Source organism: Vulpes vulpes, chromosome 1 (assembly GCF_048418805.1).
Source record: "Vulpes vulpes isolate BD-2025 chromosome 1, VulVul3, whole genome shotgun sequence".
Taxonomy (NCBI): Eukaryota; Metazoa; Chordata; class Mammalia; order Carnivora; family Canidae; genus Vulpes; species Vulpes vulpes.
In genome coordinates this window covers 49836859-49862532 of record NC_132780.1, presented here as the reverse complement: position 1 = coordinate 49862532, position 25674 = coordinate 49836859, and the positions used below count along the sequence as shown (strand labels likewise).

Here is a 25674-nt window from a genome sequence, read left to right as displayed (position 1 = left end):
TCCTGGCTCTGGATCTAGCTTTCCTAAATAATGGATGAGTCAGAGGACTGCAGAGGTTTGTATGCAAGCCCCTGGGGGTGTGGGGAGGGACATTTCTTCGTGGGAAGAAGAATGGCTACACCCCAAGCAGTAGGCTGTACAAAAGCACCAGCCAGCCTCCTTGGGGTCGGGCTGGGCTTGGTGCATTTCCCTCAGACTTTGGCCTCAGTAGGCAACCACTGTGGAGTGGGGATGCTTATTTAAAAACAACTGAACCGCTTCTACCCCAAAGGTAAACTGGCCTTCAGGGTTGTAGTCTAAAATGGGGAGCGACTGCTGGATGGCTGTCTTCCCACCTGTCTGACTGCATATTCCACACACTTGGCTGTAGTGGAGAAGGGGCTTCTGTTGTCATAGCAATCACAGTATTCCTGGGGCCAAGGCTTGGGGTTTCAGATAAACAACTATTTAGAGAAATAAATAAAATGAGCAAAGTAGAGAGGGGCAAAAACAGAAAGATAGCAAGAAGCAATCCTACCAGGAAACACACTTTGGAAAGCAAACACAGGAGCTAGGAGTGCAATCTTCCCCAGGCACAGGAGTGGCCTCCTGCTAGGATGACCCAAAACAAAAGGCCCCATTGACACCAACATCTGTTACTACTAAACACTTAGGACTCAATATTTTCCTAAAGGTTTGTTTTTTTTTTGTTTTTTCTTTTAGCTTTAAAGGGTTACTGTCTGTCAGGCTACCAAACCCCAACCTTGTCCAAGTCCTCAGCCACCACACAGAGTGACTATTCGAACTTCAAACAAAGAATTTGCTCCTGGAAATAAATGGCCTTGTGTTTGTTTTTTCCTGAACAAGAGATACCAGGAAAATGTCAGAAGGCAAATCTAAACCCACACCCCAAAAAATTTAAAACATAAGAACCACATCCCTGGGAGGATGAGTGACCTAACCTAATTTGATTTAAAAAGGAAACAGCTGATTTAATAGATTGCCAGGATGCATCTTGGAGGGGAAGGCAGAGGATGAGAAGGTAAAGAGATCACACAGCACTTTACCTCAACACCTGCATCTCCTCGGGGTAGTTCCGCACCTCATCCTGGAGGCAACGCCAGCGCAGATCAGCCTTCAGCTCCTGCTGTTCCCACGCCTCGTGGGGGGCCAGCTGTTTGGGCCACAGACACACAAACACATGTGCACAAAACACAGTCACTGTTGTCCTCGTGCGAGGTCACAGCCACCCGATAGAGCAGCTTGCTCAGTTGCAGGGTGATGGTACAGATGGCCTCCCTGCTGGGCCTTGCATCCCATCAGAAAAGTCAGTAAGCCAAAGGGGTCTGGGAGGTCCTCAGATGAAGCCACAGTGGCTCACTCTCCTGCTGGTGATGGAGCTGGGCCCGGCTGTTGGGAACCCACCCCGCACACGCCCCTGACCCAGACAGAGCAGAATTCCCATATTTCCACTCTGATTCCATCCAGCCCTTTCCTGCTTTGTCTTTTCTGCACAAGGTGGGGAAGGTCCCCTCCATTTACCTCCTACTTTTCCCAGCCCTCAGTTTTGTTAAGGAGCCTGCTAATGCAGCCCAGATGATTCTGTTTGCACATAACCAGAGTGTACTCATTCTGGGGGAGGGGAACACCATCACACCCTGCCCTGCTGGTGAGAATCGTCTGCTGTCACTGGGCTCATGAGGCCCCATGGCTAAAGTCTCTGCAAGGAAGGGCGGCAGGACATCCACCTGGGAGGGAACTGTTAGTAATGACAGGCACTTCTGGAAATTAAAGATCCTTAACAGTTCATTCAACAGATATTTACTGAGTCTCTACCAGGCTCTGGGTACATTATGGACACAGCTCATACCCTGAGGAGTTCAGGAAGACTGAGAACACCAGCCATCAGAGTGCAGTGATGATACAGTGAGGGAAGAACTGAGGTGCCCTCTGGCCAGCCAGGTGAGTACAAAGGCTTCCCTGAGGAGGTGGTGGGACCTGCACAGGTGCCCAGGAAAGCAGGAGCCAGCCTCGGGGGAGAAATTTCAGGAAGAGGAAAAGCCTGTGCAAGGTTCACGGGGCCTGGGAAGAGTGTGATGTGTTTAGAGAACGGTTAGGGATGTAGTCAGGCCAGGAGCACACTATTATCTAGGGAGAGACAGAGGTGCCAGGTAGCCAGCAGAGACCAGATGATCCACAGGTCCTGTGTACTCTGTTGCTAGGGACCAAAAATTTACATGGTGAAGCCCTAACCCCCCAATGTGACTATATTTAGAGATAGGACCTTTAAGGATTAGGATTGACAGGGTTATTAGGGTAGGCCCTGGTCTAATAGGACTGGTATCCTCACAAGAAAAGGAAGAGACACCAGAGCTCGCTCTCTACATGTGCACAGAGGAAAAGCCATGGGAGCACAGAGTGAGGAGGTGGCCATCACCAAGCCACAGAAGAAAAGTCTCACCAGAATCCAAGCCTGCCGGCACCCTGTTCTTAGGCTTTCAGCCTCCACAACTGTGAGAAAACGAGGGTTGTTCAAGCCCTCCTGTCTGTGGTATCGTGTTACGGCAGCCTGAGCTAAGACATCTGTGAAGGAAGCTAGACTTTATCCAGGTCAATGACGAGTTATATGAGGCAACCTTGCAACTAACCCAATTCCCTTCTCCCTGGTGAATGCCACGCCAAGAGGAATGCCACCTTCTATCTCCTCGTTCAGTGGTATCCCCCACCCACCCACCCCTGCCCGCCCCACTCTGCTTGCTAATGTTTAGTGCTGCAGAGCCCAGTCTTCTGGGCAGCCCAGTGGCTGACATGCCTCATCGCCTCTTCCCTGGAGGCATCCGCTGCTAACCAGGAGAGCCCCATGAGCCAGCCCACGCTTCCCTGTCCTGAAGAGCCCTCCTCTCTTGCTTGGAAAGTCTGCTGCAGACACTCATCAGGGACCATGAGCAGCTCAGTCCCACCCTTCAAGGAAGGGGCTTGAATAATCCATGTACTCTGGAGGTATTTCCGAGCTTTGAGCTGGAGCCCAGAATGGCTGCTTTGCTTCAGACCAAAATGTTTTCACATATTGAAGAGATACTGCCTATACCCTAGAGGATGATGAGGTGGGTTGTCCCCTATGTCAGGTTAAGGGGAAAGAAGAATAGAGAAACCTCAACTCCTACTTTCTCTTTGAGGCTCATGTCAGAAGTCACCTTCTTCAAGATTTCTGGACCAGCTCAGGCCTGACCTCTTCCACCTTTGAACTCATACAATATTTGGTGTTTTGTTTTTGTTTTTTTAGACATTATTCATTTATTCATGAGAGACAAACACAGAGAGGGAGAGAGGAACAGACACAGGCAGAGGGAGAAGCAGGCTCCATGCAAGGAGCCTGACGTGGGACTCCATCCTGGGTTTCCAGGACCACACCCTAGGCTGAAGGCGGCGCTAAACCGCTGAGCCACCCGGGCTGCCCAATACTTGGTGTTTACCTCTCTCTTCTAACATATTTTCTTCTTCCTTTTACTGTGTATGCTTTTCTTTTCTTTTCTTTCTTTCTTTCTTTCTTTTTTTTTTTTTTTTTTTTTGGTGTGTGTGTATGCTTTTCTTATCTTCACAGTTAAACTATGACCTCTTTCAGAGCAGGGCTGTGTCTTACTTGTCCTTTTATCCCTACAGGTCAAGCACAGAATAGACACACAGAAGGCATGCAGCTGTGGCATGAGGCCAGATTGGCTTCATGTCTATCAGTGGAGAAGGACATATTCAGGGCAGTAAGAGGCAGGACCCAAGCAATGAGACTCAGGATTGACCCTCTGGAAGTATGGGCAGGGGCCAAGGCAATGGTGGAGTGCTTTCCAGGGATCCAGGGATAAAGGCCAGAGAGATCATCATTAGATGCCTGAAATATACTCATGATTACCAAGAACAGCACAAATCTGATTGTCTCAGGGCTGAAGCGCCCCAGAGAAGGGATGATGATATTGGCCTATTTAACCTTGCTGAATGCCTACTGTGGGTCAGGCGGGTGGTGGGAAATATAAAGAGAAAGAACAGAAAAGGAGAACGGACATTTCCCGTATGAGCTCCATGTGTCATTCAGAATTATCCCATTCACCGTGCCACCTTATACATTCTTAGGCACATTTTCCGAATGAGGAACCTGAGGGTCAGAGAGGCCATGTAACCTACGTATTTACAGAGCTGGTGAACAGCAGGGCTGGGATTCCCTGCCTGGTCTGACTCCAAACCCCTCCACTTTGCCCAAATCTGCCAGTGGCCTCTCTCCACCGTGTGGCAGAGGACACAGATGCACACACTGCTGGCCAAAGTGCAGGGGGAGTGGGAAGCTGAATAAGAAGCAGCTCCACTTGGAAAGAGGTCATAGTCTAGTTGTGAGGATAGAAGAAGAAAAAAGTGAGGGAAAAGAGTTAAGTACCAAATACTGTGGGAGTTCAAAGCTTCTAGAAGAGCAAGTGCTGTGAGTGGAAGGGTCAGTCTGGGCTATCCAGAAAAGGTGACCTCAAGCTGGTTAGTGAAAAATAAACAGGATTGCAACAGGCACAAGGAATTTGAACAAAATCATACAGGTATGCACAAACCTGAGGATTTCAGAAAATGTTAACTAGTCCAGTGCATAAGGGGTGGGTATGGCAGGGAAAAGAGTGACCAAATAATAGGAACTGAAAAATAAGCAGGAGGCAGTTTAGCTGCCATATCCTCATCAGAACCGACAGTCAGTTCTTTAAAATAGAGGTTGTAACTGGGAAAGTGTTGCCCGCACCCCTGGGTATGTTGAGTTGGCATAATATTTTTTAAATTACTAAATTTCACATAAATATCCATATTTACAACTTCCTTTAAACAGGTGGAGTCCAGGCTCCATGGAGCCATCCCACTGACACCACCACAATTGGTCTGGGCTGAGGGGAGGCTGCCACTTTGTCTAAGTCCTCAGCACTCCCTAACCTACGGCACTGGCCGCTTTATTCTTCATGACTTGCCAGCAGACATCTTGAGATTATGCCTCCTGATTTAAATTTTCATCTGATCAATAAAAAAATAAAACTGAGCATAGTTGGTGCCACCACACACCCTTCTTTCCCAGTCTTTGTGCAAATGTCCACCACCCTCAGAGCTGCCTCCTCTCGGTGCCTCCTAAAACTGAGTCTCCCCACCACTGTCTGGCTGGTTCACCTGCCTTCATGGCGCTCACCACCTGACACGTTATGGATGTGTTTGCCTGCTCCTCTATCCTCAATCCTGTCCCTACAGTGAGATGTGCCCAGGGCTCTCCTTGAATCAGCAATCTCTTTAGCAGACCGCACAGTCCTACCACACGATAGGCCCTCTCCATATCCGTGGAATGAACAGATGCCTACAAATTGAACCTGACCCCAGGTTGGGAAATGCTTAGGGTTACTATAAACCTACCTGCTGCGCTTTGGCCCAGAACACGTCTTCCAAGTGAGTGGCAAACCCTTCACTCAGCCACTCCTCCGTCCAGTCCCGGGCCCCAATGGCTAGGCCAAACCAGGCGTGAGCGATTTCATGGCAGAGCCGGGTCCCACAGAGATGGTTCATTCCTATCAAGACGCTCTGAGAGAGGAAGATGATGTGTGGGCTGTGGATAATGGGGGAGAAAACACACAGAGGCTTGTTAGAACCTGCCCTTGAGGCTGCCCCATGGGGCGGCTTTCTCAGCCTGGTGAGCCTGTTATTATCATGTGCATGCTAGATCATGACCGGTAGGCTTGCAGCTTAGATGCTTTCAGAAATAAATAAAGTGGCGGTTTACATTTCTGGCAGCGGTTCAGGTAGCCATTTGTGCCAAGCAGTTGTCTCCGTCATCCAACAGCTATTACCTATAATGAGTAACCTGCACCAAAGTTTTAAACCAAAGAAATGACAAGGCGATGGAAGCATTTACTCTGAAATCTGGACTGTAAAAGAAGAGCAGGTGTGAGAATGTGAAGCCCATGCTGTCAAGAGAGGATCAAAGAAGCCCCTTCAGCCCAAAATCCGAGGAGCTTACACACAAATTGAGAAGTCATGCAGAAAGACAGGAAAAGCCAAGAAGAATGGGACCAAAATTTTCCATTTCAGACTGGGGCTGGCTACGGAGTTAACACACTAACAGGTGCCGGGGATGGGTGAGGTTTCCCAGAGACTCAGATAAAGGCCAAGTCTCTGGAAGACAAAGCTTTTCAAAGGTATCATCTCCTCTCTGTAGGTGCTTATACACTCACATGACATAACAAAATGAGGCAGGGGGTAGGGGGTGGGGAGGAGTACTCACCCAGGTGTGCAAACGGCCCAGGGCTGGCACCAGCTGGGGAGATTTATCTAATCTCATTTTCTATACCTTGTTTTAAAACCCCAAATACCATGATTAGTACTGCATGGATGAAATGGGAGGAAGGGAGGCTGAAAAAAGAAGAGGCGGATGGAAAACCTCCCGCGCTTCCACCTTCTGCATTGCTCATTTATGCAGGACTTGTCTGCAGTTTTATTAATGAAGAATTTGCTCTCAAAACAAAAACAACAACAACAGAAAAACCGAAAAACAAAAAACAAAAACACCCCCCAAAACCTCTCCTCCATCAACTGAACAAGAACAGTTGTGAAACCTCCCAAATTAAGAAACCGTACACACTGGTTCCTTCCTTTAAAAGCCATTTGTTTGCTATCCTGTCGGCTCTGCACAAGCCAAGACTGCACGCAGCAGATCTGTCCTCCGCCCCCACGGCCACCAGGAGAGAAAACCCCACCTGTACTTTCCTTGCACAACATCGCCCGTTCAGCTCTCAGAGCTCAACTCAAATCGCAGGAGCCATGTGTGCCAAAATAGACAGCTTTCATGTGAAATAATAACAGGGCAGGCACGCAAACGAAAAGTGTCTGCCAGGCCCTCGGCGGAGTCCACCAGAAAGCCCAGGAATTGAAAGTGCACTTGGGGCATCCAGGGGGGGGGGGGGGGGGGCTCAGCACACTGGTTCAGAAAACAAAAAGAGGCAGGAAAGAGGGGAAGACCAGAGAGGGAGGATTGACGGGAGGGAGGGCGGAGGAAGGAAGGAAGGAAGGAAGGAAGGAAGGAAGGAAGGAAGGAAGGAAGGAAGGAAGGAAGGAACTGAGAGGCCCAGGAGCTAACCTTCTTACTGAGAAAGTCTTCCCGTGGAGAAGACAAACTGTGAAACCTGGCATTTTCGGAGTAAATGACCCCTTGCTCTGGCATGTGCAGCCCCACAAAGGAAAGCCACAGAAATGTACCAAGTAAATAACATTCCAGACATACTGCTGGCAGCGCTTCACCTTTTTCGCTAAAACAAAACAGAAGTAACTGCAGGCCTTGTAAACAGGCTCCGAGGCGAGCCTGTGTTGGATGGGTCTGTGGCCAGAGACACGGACGGTCCGCACGTAGCAGCGAGGACAGGACAGCCGTCTGTCCAATCCACCCAGGAAGGCTCCACAAGCGGAGGACTGAAATCCCAGCCAGACTGGCCATGGAGAAAAAGCCTGCTCTGTCCACGGTGACCACTTGCTGCTCGGTCCCGAGGTAGAAGCCCAGCCAAGGCCCGCTGGTGCAAATATCAAAGTCTAGAGAGCCTGAAGGAATGCACCAAAGCAGCTGCGTGGGGGCTGGGGGGCAGCTGTGCCTTTTCCTGCCCTTTAATCTTTTCCCTCCGATGGCCTTTGTTGTCTCCACCAGACCTCCTTCCCCACCTGCCAGGACTCCCCCAGGCCCGGCCCCAGTGCATCCCTGCTGGGCTCAGGACCCACGCTGGCACTGCTGGAATCCCACACTCCCACTTGCCATCCCCAGTCCCTTCTGCCTCGCCAGGAATAAATGTACTTCCTACTGTCTTCTGAGAAAGATCAAAGTCTAAACGTCCCCCTGGGTCAGAAGGAAAGGCGTTTCACTTGATATAAGTGACCCTATTATCTGTGGACAACATGACCTTCTCCCTGAAAAGCAATTTTCCAGTTGAGAAGTAGGAAATCCTCTTGTAGTGGATGGAGTCCGCCCTCTGAGGTTGGGTTTTACCTGTGGGCTACTCTGGGGTCGTATTTCCCTATGAAGGAAATGGCCTCCTTCTTAAAGCTAAATTAAAAACATGGAGTCAGGTTTTGATAACCTTTCTCAAGGGCTGTTAAGAAAATTCTGACACACACGAAGCAATAGCATTTACTTTTAAGGAGACTTTCCTCCTCTCCTTTCGACCCTAAATGTCAGAATTCCTCGTGTCAAGTAGGATTTTTTACATTGTTGTGTTTTTTCTTTTTTCAAAAGGGAGTGGGGGAAAAGTCTAATGCTCTTAAGCTCACTTCAAGGAGTAATATTAAATACTCCTTTACCAACAGATAATCTACTTCCTGCCCACCTTTATTATAGAATGGATGTTTAGAATTTTCTACTTCTACCTTAACCTTGATTTATAAGTTTCACCCCTGGGTTCCTCACACATTCCCACGTTCTCAGAGCCTTATTCATGGTTCTAATCAGCCAGCAGGTCATCCGTCTTCACTCTGACAAGGCCCATTTGAAAACAGGTTTTCTTGTTTTCCCCTGAAAGGGTCTGTGTCAGCTGCCTCTACAAATGCCAAGTTATCAATTCATCATGGCAGAGGATGGAAGATAATCACTTCAATGATGCCTTCATCCTAAATACAGTTTTGGGATGGTTTGTTTTTTAATTCACAGAATTTATCGCTTTTCCCAAAGAAGAGATGGATGAGAAAGTAATACTTTCAACTCTCAGAAAGCACAAGCCCACTGGTTCTGATTCTCTATCATAAATTTCTCTTTCGCCACAAGTGGTGGAGGAGGACAGTGGGCTGAGCAGGAGGGCAGCAAAGAGCAAGGGCGGGACACGTGTTCTCATTCTTTCCCAGGAGACCACCAGCGGGGCTGCTCCCTTCAGAGGAGGCCACATGGTGTTGCATGTCTGCTGCCTTGCCCCCTTGAGATTAAAAATATCATTTCTGGCCTGAAAACAGCATCTCAAGACTGTTCCTAAAAGCTACCTCCCCACCCAGATCAGAAGGCTGTGTCTGTTAATTTAAAACATGCTTCTAGCAGAGGAGGAAGGAGTGCCTTCATTACTCTCAAGAGCCGCTCCAATCCTTCAGGAGGAATTCAATTTAGAGCGGAAATGGAGAATTTCATCAGATCTTAAGCAGGGGCTGTTCTGTGATTTATTTCATCTTTGTCCAGGGAGACGTGACCAGCGTGGTCCATCTTGCTGCCCAGGGAGAGGTACTGCACTTACAGCGGCAGCTCTATGCTGCTGCCTCAGAGCAGGCTGGGGTAGTGGGGGAGGGACCAGGAGGGCAGGAAATAGCTTTTGGTTAAGGACAAGGAGAACCCCAGGCCACTCCTCCCACTATACTGGAGCTGATCCCAATCCCTGGAGGGAGCAGATTCACTTTTTATAAAGATCCTCGGGAAGTGCATCTAGGAAACGCACTTAGACTCCTCAAGCTTGAACTTCTTGGTGATTCAAAGTTTTTCACAATCTTAACAGCGTATGGACCCCGACATCCCATTATGGAGAGGAAGGAAGAGCCAGGAAAGAGAGAGACAGAGGCTCCTCTCCCTCCAAAGTCAAACTAGATTGTTTTAAGGGCCTCATATCACATGAAAGCAACCTTTGCTTGCATGACTTAATTACTTGCTAATTTAATTTGGACAACTAAAAGTAGACTCATAGTAGCCTGAGGCAATCTTCAATGGAGGACAACTCTTAGGTACCACTCCCTAAGATTCAGAATGTGTTTGCTCTTTCATTCTTAAGATGTGATGTGATACATGCCAAACACTTCAACCAATGTGTCTACAAAACCAAAATGCTCAACCTGGGACCCCTCTTCTCCGCAATGAAATTTTGTATTTCCCTCTCTTGCATGCAGTCTAATGCAGGGGATGCATGTGTGGCAAAGGGGTGGTCCAGATGACCTGGATGGGTCCCTGCTCCCATCTGGCTCTGAGACTGCTCAGGAGGAACTAGTTACATTCCATTTGCCCATCTGTCATCCCAGTGGCCACACAGGGTAGTCTGTAAACTGGTGTCATAGCAGACGAGGGGATGTTCTTTTGGGGATATGCTTTGAGGAGCTTGAGGTAGAAACCAGTTCTAAAAACTTGAAGAAAACTTACTACATCTGGTCAACACTGGGATCTAGGTTTGAGAGAAAAGGCTGGGTTAGTATAAGTTTTCCGGTAAAAATTCTGAATGGCAAATAGGCAGTAAAACATCTAGTCATTTATCTAAATGGATTTTGGCCGAAACTGCCAACAGTGACTAAGAGAATGCCCAGGGCCACATCCCAAAGACTTCTACCAAAAACACATCTTCCTTCTAGACTCCTTTGCTTTAGTGTCTGCTGTGTGCTAGGCACTGTAATGTTATATACATTGTCTCATTTGACCTACCTCATGACCTCAGGACATAGATTTTATTATTACCCCAATTTTATAGATTCTAAAAGTGAAGTAGAGAAAGGTACAGTGACTAGCTCAAGGTCACATAGCTGGAAGGTAATGGAGTATTTCTATTCATACCATCTTGACACTGAAGACTTACTCCGACCCACTCTCCGGGGGTCATTGGGTATAGACCTATAACTTCTGGGCTCCCATCCCTGTGCCACCTCAAGCCCTGTGGCACAATGATGCCCTTGTCAGGGCTCCATCTTCAGAGTCCACTCAAGGGAAGCCACCAGCCATGCCCTGGGACCTCTGTTCCCTAAATCTATCACATCCAGAACTGGTTCAGGGTTACCAGACCTCTTGGTCAGCAGAACATCAGCCTCTTTCTTGTGGGGAGGGTAAGGATGGAAAGGATTGAGGACAAAGCATGGAAAACATCACTACTCCATTTCTGAAGTCCCCAAAGTACATGAATTCCTGAATGTGAACCCCTCATTCCTCCTAACCCTGCCCTATGCCAGGAGTGCCTCATGGACCACTGCAAGGGGATGCTTAGACAAGCAAGTGCAAAGGTACATAGGTCAGTCCCTTGGAGTAAGAAGGTCCCAGGAAGAGCAACACACCAGACTCTCCCCAGGCTTTATCTCACACTCATTTTTGCTAAAGCTTGACATTTCTTTTTCCTAAAAAAACAGTATTTTTTTAAAGCAGTCTTAGGTTCACAGCAAAACTGAGGAGAGGGTAGAGAGTTCCTCTACACCCCCTCCACCCACACATATCTAACCTTTCCTACTATCGACATCCCCCACCAAAATGGTGCATTTGTTATTGCAATTGATGGACCTCCATTGATGCATCATTATCACAGTCTATAGTTTACATTAGGGTTCACTGTTGGTGTGGTATATTCTAGGGGCTTGGACAAATGTATGAATTACAGTATCACACAGCACACAGTACTTTCACTGCCCTAAATGGTGTTCTGATTTTTGTTTTTCAAGAAGAGATGGTTTAAAGCAGATCACAAACTCAAAGGTTTATAGGAACCAAGAACATAATAAAATGAGCAATGTGGGAAATAAGGGAAGTGGATAGAAAGATGAGGGAAGTAAGCAAAGAGATAAGGAAATAGACAAGGAGAAAGGGAAATAGATAAGGAAACAGGGAGAGAGACAAGGAGAGGGGGAAATAGACAAGGAAATGGGGAGAAAGACAAGAAGGGGAAGGAGACAAGGAGAGGGGGAAGGGGACATGGAGAGCTGGGAAACTGATAAAATGATAAAATGAAGAAAGTGGGTAACAAAAGGAAGGAGGAAGTAGACAACAAGATGGGAATTGTATAACAAGATGAAGGAAGTAGTTTAGAGAATGATAAGGATATAGGGCAACAGGAACCACAACAGGGAAGTAGAAAACAATGGGGCAAAATAGGCAGCAATTCTAAAAACTCCACATCCGAACAAACCGACCTATGCACAGGGGCTACAACTCTGGTATGAAGCAGTGGTCCTAGGGGAAGAAGCCTATGCTTTCACTGCACATGGAGGTGACGTCTGCATCCTACTAGGGCTCAAGAAGGGGAAAAGCTCAAAAGCAGGGAGGAGAGAGGAGGCTCCTAGTGAGGCACAGGAAGGGAGAAGGGGTGGTGCCAGGGACACCAAAACATTTTTGCCCGCTTCATAATTTTGTTTAGGCCTTAGGTCTGAGGCCTATTGCTACCAGGAAAAATGAAAGCATGGCAGCAACAAAACACAGACACCACCTCTGGCTCTAGCAATCACAGAGACCACTTTTGACTTGAAAAAACAGAGACTGTCTTTGGGAGAGTGCTTAGCTATCGAAAAGCAGAGCAGTGGATCCTAACCTTCTGCACCGCCAGGCAAGCTGTCCATGGGGAACAGTGTCTAGACCTTGGCCCCCCATGCTAAGTGGAGGCAACTGGCTACATCTGACCCGGGCTACCCTGCCTGAGGATGGGGACAGTGCTCGGCATCTAGTGGCCACGCTCATCTTAAAAGCTAAATAAAGCTACAGGTGGATGTCTCAGGTGTTAAAGCTAAAGAATCAGAGGCAAAACTAGTACTTGAATTATCCAACTTGATTCAGACTTCTTTCCTTCTGAATTGTAGCGTGCCTGTTCAACCTAAGGACTCTGTGGAGTCTCACAGATGAGAACAAAGAGACAACTTTTGAAAAGTTACTGGATACTCTGGTGTTCGGACACCTGGGACCCACGACACCAAAACTATATGAACAATATTTATTATAGCTGAGCATGTATTCTGAATCACGAAATTACTTATGAGCCGAGGGCTGTGCATTTTCTACAGGATCTGGAGAACTCTTCTGGTAAGTAATTACCAATTAAAACATGTTGGCAGCCTCCACTGGAGCACATGGATGACAAAATGTGATTCTCTCCACTCTCTTGCGCCCCCCCCATCCTCCCCACCAGAATGATGATGTTTGTTCCCATAAAAAGAGCTAATAAAATTAGCTTCCCCTGTGATACAGGGGAAATCTTTATTTAATAAAATAATGCATTCTGCTTCATTCCCAGAACAGCAACAAAATGGTGCAACTGAGAACCATAATAGCTCATCCAGTTGGTTTTCACTGTGTGTACAAGTCTGTCATTTGTGGCCATGCAGAAGCTTGGAGAGCTGCTTCATGAAGGAACACGTTCAGGCAGCTTGCACAACCCTCAGTAAGAAGTGTGTGGTTACGGGTTTCCTTTGAAATACAGAGTGAGCTCTCTTTGGATCCCATGTTCCTTGTCTAGAAAAAGAAATTGTAGGGATTTCCTGAACAGTACTCAGAACTGTAACTGATGAGGGTGCAGGTGCATGTGGGGAGGTCATCAGTTGCTTCTACAGCCGAGAGGCACCTGGGGACTCTGAAATCTCAAGATGTCTTTGGGAGTATGGTTCAATGTGGCACTGGGGGCTACTGAGAGCGGGTGTGGACAGTGATAGGCCTGAGCACAGTAGAGCACGCAGATGGGTACAAGGAGGCCTGGAAGCAGACTCGGTGCAGAAGGCACAGGGCCCTCCTGTCAGACAGCCACTCTGTCAGCTGACTTTCAGAGCACTGGGTTATTTGGCGCAGAGCAAGCAGCAGGGCTGCCCTAGGGCATGGGCTAACAGAATGAAAGGAAGCTGAGTTGAAGTATTCTCTAATGGTCGGTCAGATGGTGGTAGTGGTGCAGGAGGAAAAGGAGAAGAAAGGCAAAATCATGATGATGCTAAATTCTTTTTTTTTTTTTTTTTAAGATTCCACTTATTTGACACAGAGAGAGTATAAGCAGGGGGAGCAGGAGAGAGAGAAGCAGGGAGTCCAATGCTAGGGCTGGATCCCAGGACCCTAGGATCATGATCTGAGCCGAAGGCAGATACTTGACCGACTAAGCCACCCAGACGCTCGGGATTGATTTGATATAAAAAAAAAAAATTTTTTTTTTAAATTTCTTTCTTTGACAGAGAGAGCAACAGAACACAAGCAGGGGAAGGGGCAGAGGGACAGGGAGAAGCAGGCTCCCCGCTGAGCAGGGAGCCTGATGTGGGGCTCGATCCCAGGACTCTGGGATCACCACCCGAGCCAAAGGCAATCACGTAACCAACTGAGCCACCCAGGCACCCTGATGATGGTCAACTCTTAAGACAGGCTTACTCTCTCGCAGCCATGGTTCTATATACTTCACCTTCGCTAAACCATTCAATTCTAATAATCCCATGAAGGAGATATTATTATCATCCCCATTTTACACACAAGTAAAGTAACCCCCAGAGAAGTTACATCGCTTGTCCAAGATCCCATAGTATGTGTCAAAGCTGATTCAAACACAGGCCACCTGGCTCACATAGGTGTTTTGCTTTATCAACATCGGTGTGTTTCAGAATCACCTCGAGATAGGGTTACTAGATAAATATAAGAAACCCAGTTAAATTCAGATTTCAGATAAACAATGAATAATTTTTTAGTAGATGTCATGTCCCAGGGCTTGTTAGAACAGTTCCCTGGGCCTCCACCTCCAGAGTCTGATTCGGAGGCCTGGGCAGGCTTGAGATTCTGTATTTCCATGAGTTCCCAGGTGATGCTCATGCTGCTGGTCCAAGGACCACACTCTGAGAGCCACTGATATACATTGTGGGGGCTCTGTAGCACTAACTTAAAAAACAAGAAAAAATCTACTGCCAAAGTTTCTAAGTGGGAATATTTCACCTTGACATTCAGATTTTCTAATTATGTTGAAAATTTGAAAGATTTGGCCACATTGGGCCCACATTCCCATGTAGCAGCTGCAGCTGAAGAGCAGTGGACCTTTTAGAGGGGGCTCTGGGCCCTCAGACCGCAGCTCCCCACACTCCTTTCTGTCTCCCACCACCGGCTGAGTCCACTTATTTGTAATTGTGTCGTTTTTTTTTCTCCCCCTTTCTTACGTCAGGATTAAGAGAAAAGCGAAATATTTCTCCTATCCCTGTCTCCATTAAAAGTGGGCAGAGAAGTGGCACCTGGGTGTCTCAGTGGTTCAGCGTCTGCCCAGGTCATGATCCTGGGGTCCTAGGATCAAGTCCCACATGGGGTTCCCCACAGGGAGCCTGCTTCTCCCTCTGCCTGTGTCTCTGCCTCTCTTTGTGTCTCTCATGAATAAATAAATAAAATCTTTAAAAGAAAGAAGTGGGCAGAGAAGACCAAGTGCTCTTTCTAGGGACACTCTGCCATGCACTCATTTATATTTGCTGCCTGACTCCTTATAAGCATGTGGATTTAATCCCTTATTTAGTTTTTCTTATGAAAAATTCTACTATCAACCTTGTTCGTGTCTAGAAAACAGTTTAGCCAACTCTTGCTTCATGGAGAGGACAAAGACACAAACTTCAGCCTCACTTAAGTCAGTCACTACAAATTCCATATTACTAAGAGTAGAATTAATTAGGTTTATTGTATTTTTGAAATCCAAACAGTTTCAATTATTACTAGTCACTAATGGCTTATAATGAAGGCAGAGCTTGTTAGCTAAGCAAACAACTGGCATGTTTGTTTAAAGTGTAAATAGAAGGGAAATTCATGAATTAAATGAATGAATTCGCTGATTGTTCTCATGAGGCTGTAAAGGAGCATTCAGCTGCCACAATATATATCACCACCTTTGCTGAAAGGATTAGCCTGCTCAAGTTATCTTTATCTGGTCAGAGATCTTCTTAGTGGTCACTTACAAAGTAAATGTCTCTGAATTTTTTAAAGTACTCATCTGCATCAATAAATGCCATTAAGGATAAGGGATCACCTGGCTGTGAGGGGTTTATAAATAACTTTGCTTTTAAAAACAATAGCCATATCCCCTAATCTTTATTTGACTCTACAAATAGACTAACGCAGCATGCTTGAGGATATAAAAGGAACAATATACCTCATATTTTCCAGGGTGGTCCCAGAAAGTATGGGGCAGATGGTCATTCTCAGGAGTACTGAACTTAACATCATTTCCCTTTAAAAGGTAATAAACCGCACCAGAAACAAAAAATAAACAAATAAAAGGTTTCACTCTCTCTCCAGGTCTCCTGGTTTTTAAGCTTCTTATTTAAAATTCCAAGTCTTTGCCTTTCTTCTCTCCAAATGCAAGTTTCATGTTTACTGGATATCTATAGTTAAATCCCGTTTCTCTCAGATGTGAACACCATGCTGAAAGTGTAGGGGAGAGTCACAGGAGTTCCTCTCCTAAATAACTCTTAGTGCCCATGAGCCCGTTCCTGGGCAGTTGCCTTCTGGTATTGTGGAAGGCAGCTGGATCTTTTTGCACTATGCTTCGCTGCAAGTAACAGCAAAGACAACTCAGGCTGGCACACACGAGGAGAGGTTCTTATCTTTCCTGTAACAAGACCCCAGAAGATGGTGGTTGCAAGGTTGGTTCAGTGACTCAGCCATGCCATCAGAACTCTAGGCCTTTCTATCATCCCACTCTGACGGCCATTCTTACTGCATTCACTCTAGTCCTCATGCCTGTACCTCATGGTCCCAAGTTGGCTACCACAGCTCCAGGCATCACAGTCATGTTCAACATAAAACAAAAAGGTGAGAGAAAAGGGGTACTGTGCGAGCAATATCTGTCACTTTCAGCAAGAAAGCAAAATGTACCCTAGACAGCCCATAGCAGGTATCTTCTCATTGGTTACCCCAAGCTGTAAGGCAGCATAGGGAAGAGGCTCTTTGGCTTTATCTGATTCCATGGTAGAAGCAGGCAGGAAGACAGGATTGCTTATGGGTGTAGAACCGGCTACAGCATCCTAGTGCAACCCTCCTTCTCACAGATATTAGAGAGCCATTCCTTGGGTCTCTTAGAATGCAAATACTTTCAGAAGAAAAAATGCACTAAAAAGAATTCACACTGAAGTGTTAGTAAGGTACCTCATATTTTTGTAGACAGGAGACAGTCTGAACACGGGGACTGTAGGATGGTCAAGTAGATGTACTTCAAAGACATATTCTTTCTATTTCCCAGCTTAACCTGATGCTGGCTGACACCTGGACTTTTATTTTACCTTCTTACACCCAGGGAAGACTGAAAACCCATTGAACCCAAAGGCTTTGGGGACAGAGCTCCAGACTGGACTCATGGTTCTCCCATTTACCAGCTATATCACCGTATCAGTTTCCTATTGCTGCTATAACAAATGACCACAAACGTAGTGCCTTAAAACAACACAGGTCTGTCATTTCACAGCTCTGCAGGACAGAAGTTTGACACCAGTCTTGCTGATTTTAGAAGTCAGGACACTGGGCCTCATGTATCAGGTGAAAGATGACTAAAGGGGGGGCACAGGGGTCTTCTGGGGCATTGGTCACACTCTGTTTCTTTTTGTTTGTTTGGTGTTTGTTTTTTGTTTTGTTTTGTTTTGTTTTGTTTTGTTTTCACACTCTGTTTCTTGATCAGGGTGCTAGTTACAAAGGTATATTCAGTTCGTGAACATTCAACAAGTGGTACACTTAAGTTGTGCACTCTTCTGCAGTATAGTGTACTTCAATGAAAAGTTAAAAACAGACAGACAAACAAGTAATATTAGGAGGAGTTCATTTTCTTCTTGGAAAAAAATCAAGGCAAAGAAGAAGCCAGAGTCCCGCTGGTAGGGACAGGAAGGAGACCAAAGACTGGGCAGCCTTCCTCTAGTCCTTCAGCTGAGTGTACTCCAGGCCAGTTCCCAATACTAATTATGTGTATATTTTAAATCTCTCGAGGAGAAGTTTTTTTATTATTATTATTAATTTCTTTTGCCTTAGAGTCACATTTCTATTACAAGTGAAAGGTACCTTGTATCCTTCAGACACACCTGTAAAAACAGAACTGATACTGCCATATATCCACGCCTGCTTCATTTTCTTTCAGACACAGTGGAAAACATGCCACTATAATAAACCCCTTTTCCATCCTAGCCAGCTGGAAAATTACGTTATGACTGAAATGACATCATACAGCTATGACACTGAGCCAGCGGCTGCTCTGAGAAATCTGGGTGAGGCAGTGACAGCATGGATGTGAACACCACTCAGCAATGAATCCCACCTTTTATTAGCAAATGGCTTTTTTATTGCCATGACATTTCAAAAATGAAACTGTAGCAGCCACACTGTTGGGAAGCCATTGATCACCTAACATCCCTTATCGCTCAAACTAACCACATTTGTTAAATCAGATGAGAATAGGAGTAGGAGAAAGCTCGTTTTAAACTAGTTCCAAAGGTGGAAGACAGGGGGTGGGGCCAGGGGAGCAGTGGCTCCCAGGAGGTGGGTTAGCGTTCCCTCTGCTGCTATCAATGGTTTCTAAAGTGGCCTCAAGTAGAAGTAGTCATAATAATAGCATAAGCAGTAGTAATAATTGCATCTACAATAATATTCTTTGACACAGAATACTAACATCCTATGTCAGTATTCTTAACACTCTAAGCAAAACCCTCAACACTCTAAGCAAAACCCAGCCTGCTGATAAGGCAAATATAACAGGACAAGGCCCTGACTCTCCTCCATCTTTTCAACTTTTGGGATGAACCATAGGAAACTGCTCATATTTGACCATTTTCAACATCCCAGAATAGACAATCTTATATGGCTCATCCTATAGACTTCCCTACAGAATCTTCCCCAACCCAAGATTCTTCTCTGCAGAAATGTCAGGAGCTGCCACAAGATCTGGGAGCATTCCCATACTTCTCAAGCAGCAGAGAAGTAGAAACACTGTTGCATCCCACTGTGGAAAAGCACAGAAGACAGGTCCTGGGCAAATGACACTATGCTGCCTTCAGAAAGCGGTGAGCCCTACCTAGGTCAGTGCCCCAGATCAGTGCCTGCCTGGCTTTGGCCAGTTCAATGTGAAGCCAGGCATCTCAGGTCAGGAACAGATCCTAAAGTCAAAAGCAGAAACAGGAATGGCCAGAGCAGGGAGACTGGAGGCAGGCTGAATGGATCTGCAGCTGATGGGCTGCATGCCTCGTGGCCATGTCTGCATCTGCAAGCCAGAGAGAATAAGCCTGGGACAACACAGCAGAGAAGCTGAAATCCTAACCGGGTGGTGTGGTTTGAGTCACCCAGCCTCGCACAGATGCCTGACCCCATTAGATTCAGGTATTATATGGTCCTAGGGCCCAGTGGGAGATAGCACACCATTTCATAGACACTGGCCACAAGATGAACATGCATGCCATATTCATTTAGCCAGCTGCCAGCAAGGGCTCTGGGAAAAAGAACAGGTTCATTTTGATGGAGGACTGGAGGTGAGGAGGAAAGATGAGTGTAAGGAGCACTGTAATGGAGAAGAAATTAGCCAGTGGGGGTTGGGGGGGGAGGTAAGAAGAGCAGATCTTGGGCAGAATCTGGCTTACGGGTGAGAGATGGACTGGGTCAGGGAGGTCAGCTAACACTGAAGCGGGGGAATGTGAGAGACTGGTTCTGGAATCCCTGGACAGTCCATTCAAAAGGGATCTTAGACACCCACCCCTCCCCATTCTACATAGGAGAACACAAAGACTCAGAGAGCCAGCTCATTCACTCCACGTGGTGGGAGCTGCCTGTGTGCCACGGTTCATTCATGGAAGACCCAAGTGTGGTAGACATTTTATTCAAGACTCATGAAACCCCAGTCATGGCAGAACCAGTGGAAGAAACCCCCTTGCCTGAAACTGCTGGCTCACTTGAAGCTAGAAGCTCATGGCACCTGAGGGCAGAGACCTGCCATCCTCTGTAGCCACTTCTGTAGCTGCTTACTGGGGGGTGAAATCTCCCTCTGGTGAGATCTGGCCTTTTCTCCTGCTGACAGAGAGAACCCTGAAGGAGAGTTCCAACCACATTGTTTTGGTTTTTGTTTTGTTTTGTTTTGTTTTTTGTTTTTTTGTTTTTTTAAAGATTTTATTTATTTATTCATTAGAAACAACAAGAGAGAAGCAGAGACACAGGCAGAGGGAGAAGCAGGCTCCCCAGAGGGAGCCCAATACAGGGCTCGATCTCAGGACCCTGGGATCATGACCTGAGCCGAAGGCAGATGCTCAACCACTGAGCCACCCAGGTGCCCCCAACTACACTGTTTATGTGTGTGTGTGTGTGTGTGTGTGTGTGTGTGTGTGTGTGTGTTTTGTTTTGTTTGTTTGTTTTGGGGGGTTTTTTTGTTCACTCACCAGTTTCACCAGTTTCATATGGGACGAAAATAATAAAATAGAAAAAGAAAACACACCATATCACTTTCTAAGTATAAAGACTGTCATATCTTCAGGGTGTAACTCTAACAGTGTACCCGATTGTTTTCACATTCTCTCTCATTTAAGGCTCTGCAAACTGACCTTTGGGTTGAACACATCTCTGGAAAGAAAGCCTGGCATAAAGAAAAACTGGGTTATGTTGGAGTGTCAATGCAGGTAACCTTAACTACAGTGTTTGCTTTTGCAAACACTGTAATGTATGAAATAAAATATTAATAGCCATTACCTCAGTTCTTCTGAGAACAGACCTGACTCACAGTTTGCATGTGGCATGATCTTCACACACGCGCCTCCCTGAGAGCACAGCTCACGTTACCAGGCGATGGGAGCCTCAAAGCAGGCAAGACCAAGCCGAGGGTGTGTTTTTACTCCATAATGTCATGAGCAACGTTGCTTATTTTGGCGACCAAGTTCACTTCTTCTGAATTTACCACCTAGCACACTAATCACCTCTAAATACATAAGAGGAGGGTTGGCAAAATTATTTTTAACTTAAAAAGGAAAATATTGGAATAAGATTAACATCTCTAGGTTATTTATCAGCAGCTAGAGATGCAATCATCCCACTGAACTCTGACATTTGGAAGCACCGAAAAGGCAAAATATTTGTGCTAATGGATATATTTCCAATGCTTCATATTTGCAAATTGCAAATGAACATAATTTGATTTTTAAATTCTACATGCATGGTGTTAAGTATGGCAAAGACCTTTAGCTTCTCGGGGTCTTCTGGTAGGTATGGTTTCTCCTTTTCTCCTTCTGTCCACTGTCTTCTTGATAAGCTTCAGGTTCTCAGTGGCCTAAAAAGTGACTGTTGGACACTTTTGCATATGATGATTATTTAGCTGAGTTAAATGAAGAATACAAGTCAAGTGCCTACCCTAGTACCTGGTACACAGTAAACACCCCACAAAGGTTAGCCCTTCCTTCTTTCTCTCTTAGACTACTAAGTGCTTTCAAGTCCGTGTTTAGAATTGATTCTTCAAATCCCCCATGAGATAGTGTAAAGTGAACAGTCCACTTTTATTGGCGGGGGGCCCGGAGGGAGAGGATGGCTAATTCACTCCTCCAGACGGGATGTTGGCACAGTCCACGGCTGGACCGGAACTAGTTCTCTCGGCCACAGCTTAGTGGCAGGGCTCCTGAGCTCAACTGCTTCTTTAGGTGGCCTGCCACACCAAGGTGTGTTTTTTAAATATGTGCAATAAAATTTGGTGTGGTTGGAGAGGTGGTGGTGAATGGAAACCCACCCACAGGCAAATGACGTCAAAAAGCTAGGAGGAAACATTGGGCTTCTCTGTTCTCGAGAAGCTTCTGCTATGTTAAGCAACCTGAGAAGGAAGCTGACTTTCCATTAAAAACCAGCCGCTTTGGCAGTCATCAGAGACGGCCTGGGGTCTTATACTTCCCCTCTCAGGAAAAGTGGGGAAAATAATTTCCATAAGTTGGAAAGGAAGAGATCTGGAGTTCAAAGAGTCTCAGAGCTAGAAAGGCACTTAATGGTCATTTGGTGTAACCACTACTTCCAAACAGCAAAGAAGGAAACTGAGGCTCAGAGCAGGCTGTGGACTGCATCTTGGCCCCTGGCTGTCCAGGGCAGCTCACTCTCTAGACTGTCACAAAGCCTGCACCTTTGTCTATGGCCCAAAGGAGAAAATACTGTGTATTCCAGTTTGCAGTGGGGTTGTGTCAACGGAGGTACATGGATGGCCGAAAGGAGAAATGTCCTGTCCCGCTGATACTCTTGGGAAGAAGCTCTGGAGAGGCTAGGATGTGTGTGTGTGTGTGTGTGTGTGTGTGTGTGTGTGTGTGTGTGTGTAGGGGGCATACAACCAGGCAGGTCCTTCTCTCCTACACCTTTGCCCATAACAAGATGATGTGTGGGGTTAAGCCCCTGAATCCTGGTATCTGGGAAACCAGACTGCATGGGGACTGGGGACTACTAGATCTCTCAGATCTTAAGCTTTCTCCTTTGCAGAGAGGACCCTGAAGCGACAGCTAAGGGACAACTGAGAAGCATTAGGCAGAAATCACCAAGCACAGGTGTCCACATGTTCCACACGTGGCCGCAGGTTCAGCTCTCCCCGTCTTTCGGAAATCAATAAGCCCGATTTTAAAATACCATGGTGTCACTCACAAATGCATTTATATTTTCTTTAGTAAGTTAATAAATTAACTCTCCCATCAGTGATCTCCCAAAAGAGAAATTCTTCAATTAATAAGTAGTAATACCCTTATACTTTTAAAGGGCCCTTCACTTCCAACTGTTCTTTCTCTTTTTTATGGAACCTCAACAGTTTTGTGAGGGTTGCAGATTTTTTTCCCTTTGGGTGATAAAGCAAAGACTCAGAAAGAGGAAAAAACAGACCTGGAACAGAAAGCTCATGTGTTGGAGCTGGAATGCAGGCCGGGCTCCTCTTCAAACTGGACTCTGGACACGTGCTCGGCAGGACCAGCTTTGGTTCCACAGTCCACAAAGTGAATTCATTCAAGAAACATAAATTCTTGGTCCATGCCTGGGTTGGACACAGGACACAGAGGGCGGATACTGATGCTGAGCCCTCCATTCATTCAGCAGACGTTTACTGAGCCTCCTAAGTTCCAGGCTTCTGTGCTTGGTGCTTGGGATACATTCACAACAAAGGCGGCTGACACTGGGGTGGTCAGAAAGATCACAGTCTAGTTGGGGAGACATTCCGGGCATGTAACTCTACTGCGGTACGAAGTCGTTCACTTCTTTACCTCTCTTGGTTCCTGTCTTTTTTTGGTATGAAGTCAGATCTGCAGCCCCCACCCCCTTTATGTTCAGCCCAGCCCACTCAAGGGCCCCTGAGGCTCTCCCCTCACAGGACCTGATCTCCACTCCCAGCTGAAATGACAGGGGTGATGGATGGTTCTGCACACTGTCTGACTGCTTTAGTCTGAGTGTCGGCAGTTGTTAGTGATGTGTGTTATTATCTGATCATTGATAGATTTCATTATGTGTAGTTTCTATCATGGCATTTACTGGAAGTGTGTGTGTGTGTGTGTGTGAGAGAGAGAGAGAGAGAGAGAGAGAGAGAGAGAGAGAGAGAGAGTGTTTCCCAGAATATATTTTTATGATGGTTGGGACAAAAGTGTGAGATTAGCAACTTTCCAATAAGTGCTCACTGACATGTAGAGGGAAAGTACATCTGAATAACAAGGTTACCTCTGTAAATATAACGATAGGAAAGAAATGACAGAAGAACATATATTTTTACTGTTTTGATTAAACTAGACTTTTAAATCAAATTTTTATCTTTTTTCTTTTCTATATATTACTCTTAGTTTCTTGATCCACACAGGCTGGCTCCTTCACCTTACCTCTCTGTTATCTAACGGCCTGGGACTGGTATTAAATGCAATCCCTACACAGCAATAGCTTTTATAACATTTTACAACCACTTTTCTTAAACAAAATGTATGTGGAGCATAAAGAAATCAATATTTTATATTTACTAAAAGATCACTGATTGCTCTTGAGTTTGTTACTGAGATGAATGAAATGCATTCTTTAATCAGAAAAAAAAGGATGGGGGAGGGAATCACATAAAAGCATAAGTAGCAACCCAAAAATTATTTTCTTGGTTTATTTTATGTTGCAGCTACACAAGCCATCCCTTTTTGTGTATCCATCAATAAGATATCTGTTGTGCTTTTGTACAAAGAACAAAGATGCTTTTATCAATTCTCAAAAGTCTGTAGGACAAACCATTCATGTTGTCAAACCCCCTAAAACCCTTTCAGCAAATAATGAAATCCATCAGTGACAAATGTCAACATACTAATTTGTTAAATGCAAAACAAAAGCAACATTGAGACAAGGCGCTTCATTTCATGTTATATCAGCACTCCAATTTGTACCAAGTTTATGGCAACCCACGGATCATGCAATATTAAACAGGGCTGTATTATAATGACTATAGCTGGAACAATAAACTCTCCTTAGCAAGAACACTAACAGTGAAGCTGAAATACGTGCTCTGACTCTAGTACATTCAACTGTTTCCAAACTACCTGAATTTCTGTGAAGACACCTACTTCTAATGAAGAATGGTGGCCTAAATAATCCAAACACATGGATTTCAGGTAGATTAAAAAAAAAACAAAAACAGAAAATTGAAAAATAAAATTGAAGTCCTAGGGAAGACTGAGAATTCAGTTTAAAAAGGCCACTTAGGGCACTTGGGTAGCTCAGGGGTTGAGCATCTGCCTTGGGCTCAGGGCAAGATCCCAGAGTCCTGGGATCAAGTTCCTCATCGATCTCCCAGCAGAGAGCCTGCTTCTCCTTCTGCCTATGTCTCTGCCTCTCTCTGTGTCTCTCACAAATAAATAAAATATTTTTTAAAAAATAAAAAGGCCACTTAGAACAAAATGAAACTCTTCAAGGTATAAAACATATAATGAAAGGATCTTCTTGATTTTCATTGTTGAGCATGATAAAAAGGATATTTTAACTAAGGCTGTCATATTCCACATTATGGAAGACTTTATTTTTTTAAATATTTCTTTATTCATGAGAGACAGACTGAGAGAGAGAGAGAGGCAGAGACACAGGCAGAGAAGAAGCAGGCTTCCTCGCAGGGAACCCAATGTGGGACTCAATCCCGGATCCCGGGATCACGACCTGAGCTGAAGGCAGGCGCCCAACTGCTGTGCCATCCAGGCATCCCTATGGAAGCCTTTAAAAAGAAAAGCCTGAAGGAAACAGGAGGACGGGTGATGCTGAGGGGCAGGGCTCTATCTGCACTGTGAAAGGGAGAGCCTTTGACCTTTCCTGTGAATTTTTTTTTTTTTTAAACACAGCTTCAGATGACACTCAGTGGCCCGAGAGGACTCAAAGTGCAATTGTTAGAGAGCTGGTGGGTCTGCAGGCTTCGGGGCCAGACATCACTTGAATACAAATTCTGGCTCAAGTACATGCTAACTGTGTGACTTCAGGTCAAGTTCTTTACCTCTCTGAGCTTCCCTTTATTATCTCTAAAATGGACATCACACCCACTTTGGCAGGGAAGCTGTAATAATTTTCAATGTCATGTATGATTTTTGATACATGAATGTCTTGGCCAGGCTTCCTTCAAATCATTTGTCACCCTCTTTACTTTCAGAGAGATTAATTAGTTGAGCTTGTGGGCACTCAGCTGAAGATGTAGCAAAGGGGCACCATTTCAGACAAGAAGAAGCCAAATTGTGTAGTTGTGCTGCATAGTCAAAAAGCATCAAATGGCAATCAAATGGCAATTGCAAGGGTTTCAGTGATATTTTTTAAAGTGTATCTAGTTTGGATTTCCATGTATCTTCAATCAATTCAATTACCATCAAGAGAGAGTGAGGACGACACTTGCGGTGCCTGACCACAAATCCATTTACTACCGTTTTCCCCAGCACGGGGGCCTGTTGCCCTGTTACAATCTTTACAATAGAAGCAAACAAGCAGAACTACTTTAAGGAATGGAAATGCAAAAAGGTATCACAGAAAGATAAAAATGAGCTGCTGATTTCTTCCTTAAATGGTGTGCATGC

The 25674-nt window shown here is 45.6% G+C and overlaps 1 protein-coding gene across 35 annotated transcripts in view; it reads right to left on the bottom strand.

Annotated features, from left to right (window-relative positions):
- The window catches only part of AOPEP (aminopeptidase O (putative)), a 334839-nt gene that overhangs the window by 138652 nt on the left and 170513 nt on the right, over nt 1–25674 (bottom strand). For 31 of the 35 annotated variants that reach the window (XR_012002590.1, XR_012002591.1, XR_012002585.1 and 28 more), the window contains 2 exons: nt 5395–5584; nt 1047–1153 (listed from right to left, as the gene is read on the bottom strand). The exons of the other annotated variants lie outside the window; for them this stretch is intronic. Coding sequence is in view for 18 of the 31 variants with exons in the window: in XM_072763609.1 (XP_072619710.1) it covers nt 1047–1153; nt 5395–5584 (297 nt within the window). In the remaining 13 variants the exon portion in view is untranslated. The remainder of the gene's footprint in view (nt 1–1046; nt 1154–5394; nt 5585–25674) is intronic. 35 annotated transcript variants of the gene reach the window in all.